This window comes from Pterocles gutturalis, unplaced genomic scaffold (assembly GCF_000699245.1).
Source record: "Pterocles gutturalis isolate BGI_N339 unplaced genomic scaffold, ASM69924v1 scaffold51179, whole genome shotgun sequence".
Lineage (NCBI taxonomy): Eukaryota > Metazoa > Chordata > Aves > Pterocliformes > Pteroclidae > Pterocles > Pterocles gutturalis.
Window position 1 is genome coordinate 1 of NW_010135123.1, and position 6,271 is coordinate 6,271.

At 36.9% G+C, this 6,271-nt stretch overlaps 1 protein-coding gene across 1 annotated transcript in view; it reads left to right on the forward strand.

The window, feature by feature from the left end:
• Window positions 1-92: 92 nt before the first annotated feature.
• TMEM5 (transmembrane protein 5) overlaps window positions 93-6,271 on the forward strand; it is an 11,355-nt gene continuing 5,176 nt past the window's right edge. Inside the window, exons 1-2 of the mRNA XM_010081786.1 lie at window positions 93-291; window positions 1,247-1,349. Of these exons, the coding sequence (XP_010080088.1) occupies window positions 93-291; window positions 1,247-1,349 (302 nt within the window). The remainder of the gene's footprint in view (window positions 292-1,246; window positions 1,350-6,271) is intronic.

Below are 6,271 nucleotides of genomic sequence, written 5' to 3' on the forward strand. Positions count from 1 at the left end.
CCGGCGGCGGGGGAGGGTTTCCCTGTACTGCTTGAAATCCTGAATTCAAGAAAATTCTTGAGTTTTCTAAACTTGTAAATGTGTTCTTTTTTATGCAAATCGCGCATTTCGGTTTCTTAGATCATGTTTCCTTGGGAAATGAGGAGTGGAATCCATGGGAAGGGGACGAAAAAAATGAACGGGTTGCTTCTCAGCAGAGATACGAAGCTAATCTTGAGATGATAAAAAATGCAAGATCTCACCTAGAACAAACCAGTCTTAGAGTACAGATTTGGGGCAAAGCAGCAATTGGTAAGCACATGTAATCAATGCCTATTAATAACTCAGTCTTTCTGATACAGCACTTCTCTCTGCTTTTTTTTAATGACTGAAATTTATGTATATGATTGAATAATAAATACGGATATCTGTATGTGAAGAGCATTAAGGAAATGGTAGCTGTTACTCAAAGTTATGTTAATACCAGTATAAGAGTAGGTAGACTCCAGTTTCTTTGTATCAGTTCATTCAAGGCTCTTTTTCACATCTGTCAAAGAAAATGGTTCAAATGGCAGAGAAAGTTACTTTTTGAATCCAATCTGGCTTACAACCAAGGACAGGCCTCTTACTTGGCTATAACAGAATATTTTTGTCACATTTACACTTTGAGAAATAAGGCATTTTCTGTACTGCAGTACTAGTGCCACTGATGAACATGGAAATTCTTCTGTTGTAGAAGACACCAAGTCTCTATGTAAACTGGGGGCCAAGGTCCTCTCAAGCTTTTTAACTACTGCTGAACACCTATCATTGTTCTCATTTTAGCTTTTTTGAAAATGTAAAATTTCCAGCTTCAGTTGGACTTTCGTTATTACATGGTGATGCATTCTATCACAAAAAAAAAATTGATGTGTTTCACGAAAGTTTAAAAGAAATATGCCTGTCGTTAAAATGCTCGTTAATATTTGTTCATTTTTAAGTGGTAGGTGTACCGGAATTAGATGTTAACATATGTGGTACTGTGATATATCTTAATCTACTGACAAAGAATCTTCTTAAATGCCCTGGTGTGTGAAAAATACATCTTAACTAATTCCAGGTCACACAGAATTTGGGAAACAGTGTCCATATTGTATAGGAATCTCTGCATTTTTTTCCCAAGTTCTTATGTTGTTATGCTTTTTCATTTTCCAAAAATACTTTATTTGCTGTCAGTCTTGAGTAGGCAAGATCCATGCATTCAGATTCTCCATCTTCGTTTATGTAGGTCTTTACCTTTGGCAACATATTTTTGAGGGGCACCTTCAGCCAGCTGATGTGACTGCACAGTGGAGGGAAGGAAGCCAAAAAGCAGGAAAAACATATTTCAGGTACTAAGCTGCGTAATGGGGACTTCAGTTATGTTAACTTTAGCCCATGATGCATTTGAAAGTGAAATAACTTTATAAGATGCACAGGTGCATTGTTTTGGCTATCTCAGAGTTGCAGCTATTTTAATATCAGTTGCAGATACTTTATTTTTGTTATGTTTTGTTAACTGACGAATATGCACACGACTTCTCATATCACAAGGGATGGCTACATTTATTCATGGAAACACATACTTGATAAAACCAGGAAATTCTAGCCCAAACATGTCGCTATTAAAAAATAGAAAACTAGGGAGCAATTTCATGTGCTGTTTTGTGAAGATTTGTGTATTTGAAAGAATGTGGAAAGATTTACAAATGCTGAGGTGGAAGGCAGCCAAGACATCTCAGGAAAATGCAAACCTGAGAAGAGTCTAAGAACTGGGGTTTGGGGCTGATAGTTGACTGAAAGAAGCTTGGGGTTGTGAGGCAAGATGTCTCCTGCTATTTGGCTTCTGTTGTATTCAGGGAAAAGGAACTTCATTCATTCATTCATAAATAGGATTGTATCAAAATCATAATTTGTTTGTATTTATAACAAAAACAGTCTGTGAGACTTAGCATCTAGTTAACTACTTGATTTGCAAAGCAAATGACACTTGAAGCGTTCGCTTTAAAAATGGATTTTGATCTGTGATCATGCATGTTTTAGAACTGCTGTCAAACTTTTTATATTATTTAGTGAATGATACAAAACTTTTCTCTGAGGTCCTGTTTAATACCATTTTTAAGGCTTTCTGGAAAGATACAGTGAAAGCTGAAGGATTTTTCATCTGTTTGGCTGGTTTGCCAGTCAGCAGTGGTAGCTCTCCTGCAACATTTATTCACTTGCACCAGGACCCGTCTGTTAAAAAGTTTTATTTTAAAAGCATAAATGACACACTTAAGTGAATTTAACTTATGAAAAAGGTATTGCTTTAGAAAGGTGGGGATTTTTTTCCTCCCACGATAAGATAGGGGGTTCTAGCTGAATTTGCAGATAATGTGATTGTGAATTGAAAGGGGTTTTTTAAGTGATCACGAAAGTTTTTTGTCACTTGGAATTGTTTATTGATGTATCTGACTGCGTACATGATACAGGCCATAGAATCTTTTCAGTAATGCCTATGTCATATTCATAAGCGATTAAAAAGTGTTTTCTAGAAAGACACATAGGCTTGATTTAAACATAGCAACTAATACAGAGTCTGTCATAGATCTAAGGAAATAGATGAAATGACATACTCTTTAAAAAAAAATAGCTGTATTCCTTGTCTGCAAATACAACCTGATCCCACAAGATTAGGCAATCAGCTCTGAATGACGCTACAGCATTTTGGTAGTCTCCTGAACAGAGCAATAGAGCTTTCCAGTCATGGATTTGGAGAAGGGATACAATACTTTCTTTATTTGAATAGGGAGCAGTGCCTGTTGCAGTATCTTGGTGGGAAGAGGCTTTTTTGTTTCTGGAATTAAAATGTCAGAAGCTATAGATATCAATGACACTCCACCAGATAGATTGTCTTCTTGGTGTGGACATAAGGATGTTTTTCAAGCCCTTGTTTTTCATGTTTATAATACAAAAATAATTTGCTGCTCTTAATGAGGCTGTCACTTGACTGATTATGGTTATTTTCTCTCTGGTGCCTGTTTCAGATGAATAATAACCTCACATGGGTCCTTAGGGTATGCAAAGAAAGACTTCTATACTAGCATTTAAATATCTTGTTATGTTTAGAGGAACCAGAGATAACAGAGTCTCTGTTTTAACCAACTTGGATGCTAGACCCTATAAAAATGTAAAGTTTAAGCTTGGTACCAACCTAACAGAGGTTAAAATTTGACAGGTTAGTAGGAACTTGTGCAAAGTATAGAAAATATGCAAAGATAACTATTATTTTAATGGTTAAGACCCTGAAATTAAATAGCTGAAGTTCTACCTTTTAGTCAAATTGTAATTTTTTTTTTTTTTTGTGAGGAAGAATTAGTACATGATTTTGGCTGCTCACTGGTTATAAGGTTTTCTAGAATTCTTGACTTCTTTGTTGCCTAGCAAAGGTAAATTGTCTCCATTTGATTACTAGATAAGGCTAGAGGGAACTAGCTGAGATGTCATATTTGGAGAATATGTGCTGCTATGCAGTTTTTTGTGGTAAGTCTAATGATTGTTAAAACATCGAGCTCTCATGAATGTTTAAAAGAACATCAAATCTAAAGACACAAAAATGCCAAAATATCTCTTAAACACAGTTGCATGAATAAGCCCATTTAATATATTTATGATGGCGAATACACATATTTAGTAGATTTGGATGGCTTCAGATTTTTACCAAGTAAGTTGCCTAAAGAATACTAGAAGTATCAACCTCTACGTGAAATGGAGGGACGTTTATTTAAAACCCTGCCCACAGCAGGGGGGGTTGAAACTAGATGATCTTTAAGGTCCTTTTCAACCCAGGCTATTCTGTGATTCTATGAGAAGGAACTGCATAGCTGTGTATTATAGTGATGTGTTGGCACATTCATACAAGAAGTAGGAGAGCAAGGTTTAGTACTTTCCTTGGCCTGAAGCAATTCACATCCTTCTGTCATGTAGGAGGATGTTGTGGAACAGGGAGAGACAAATTTCTGATCCACTGAGAGTCACACCCTTTCTGTTTTAACATTCAGTGCTGCATTACCCCAGTCTCTGTTAGCCCTAGTTGTTCCAGCAGTCCTTCAGTCCCATTGTCCTGTCTTCCTTATGCAAATTGCAACCATCTTGATTCATGCCAGAATGAAAGCATATTGAAAGCATATTGGTCAACAAAGTTAACCAACAAAGATTTCTTTACCAGCCAAAGGATTCCACCAAGCATAGTTTGTGGTAGTTTAGTTTCCTTAATAGCCTTTGGTGAAGCTTTTTGAAAATCCAAATACACTATGTCTACTGATCCTCCTTACCTGTATTCTTACTGACACACTCATTCATCTTGATCAGATTAGTGAGGTAGGATTACTAATTTCCAGCAGTGTTTATCCACATATGTGATCACTGATCATACGTTTTGATAAGATCCAGTGATCATACTGTTTATTATAGACTCTTCCAGAGAGGGAAGTTATACTTCTCTGCTCCAGAGTCCTCTCAAGTTGTTTTCGTAGATGAAAGTGACACTGGCAGACTCCTTCTCATCAGGCATAGTGTCACTTCATAGTGACAGCTGCATACCTTTGCCAGCAGTTCTGCAGTTTTCATATTTGCATTCCTTGAGAACTCTCAAGTGAATGCCATCCCAGGTCCAAATTCTTCATTTGATACAATACTTGTGGTGTTTTACCTTGTATTTCTTGCTGAAGAAAAATGAGTTAGGTGTGGCAATCTTCTCTGCTATGGCTTTCTCATCCCTTTTTAAACTGTTAGCATCAAGTAGTCTCTCCAATTCTGTAGTTGTCTTTTTTGGTATATTTTTTGTATGTTTTAGTTTTCATCTATTTAAAGAACCTTTACCTATCAGCCAGAACAGCAATTTACAAGGTGCTTTTCAAATTACTTTTTAGCCTTAATTTTATGTTTGCATTTCGTCAGCAGTATTTTATGAGCTTTACTGTCCTCCTTGTTTGGGTAAGCTTTTCATTGTTTCCAGTGCTGACCATTGCCCGTTGACAGCATCCCTAACTTTTCTATTAAGCCATATGGGATGGGGTGGAGGCGTTGTTTCCTGTTTGCATTGAGGCATACAGCATGCCTGGGCTTCTTATACAATGCTTTTGAACAGCCTACAAGCTGCTTGCAAGCTCTTGTTATTTGGGCTACTCCTGAGTTCTTTTCTTTATTGTCTTGTCTTTAATTCCTTTATTGCATATCAGGTATCTGTATGCTGGATGCATTTGGTATGTTCTGTCATGCTGCAATGTTAATCATATTGCTATTACAGAGTAGCTGTCTGACTAACTCCTTTGGAATTAGGTCTGGAAGGCCCAGTCTAGAATAGCATCTTTTTGTATGCATTCTAAGGTAAGGAAAACTAAGGACTTTATAGGAAGCGAGTCATTTATTGAGTCCAAAAATGTAGTGTCCACATACCCAGATGAGACATTGATCTAGCCTACGTGTGAGTAGTGAAAATCTCTTAGTACTACTGTCTTAATTTTGCAGCTTCTGTGATCTCTCTTACATTTTCCAATCCCTGTTGTATTCAGACTGGGAGTTAATAGTACAGCCTTAGCATTGTGTTTTTATTATGCAAGTATGGGATTTCCATAGTGTTTCTTTTTTCCCCTGTTAAACTTCATATTTTGATATACAAATGTCATTGCTTCCCCATCCTGTTACTCCTGTAAAGTTGATAGCCTCACAGCACTGTGTCCATAGAGAAAACCCTTTTTCCCCAGGCCTCTTTTTATAAGGTGATCATTAGATCAGCTACATATCCTGTTCAATATTTTAGGCATTCAGATGCACAAAGTTGTTCCCTCTTATGAATCCCAGTGATCTTTTCTCATTTTCTGTTGAACTTTGGATTTAAGTCTTGACCTGACGTACATTCAATCTATTAAAAATCTTGATTCTAAATGATGAGTCTCATGATCTTGCTCCAACATATGGCCCTTCCACTGAGCCAAGAGCATATCAGCTTAACTCAGGTTTAGAGTATGCTTTCCTAAGGTCAGTCTGCTTCAGATACCCTCACTGGAGCAGTTTTTACAGCTTTTGCTGTGAATTTTCTTCATGAGGTACAATTGAACTGAAACCAGCTAACTGTCAATCTCCGTACTTAGTGAATTGACTCATGGTCAATCTAAATAAAGTGTAGCTGGTAGCTGAAAAACTGCAGTAATGCAGAAGACCTAGAAGACTGACATTTCATTGAGTCCTGAGGAAAAAAAAAAAAAAAGGTAGGGTTTTTTTTTGTTCCCTTCCC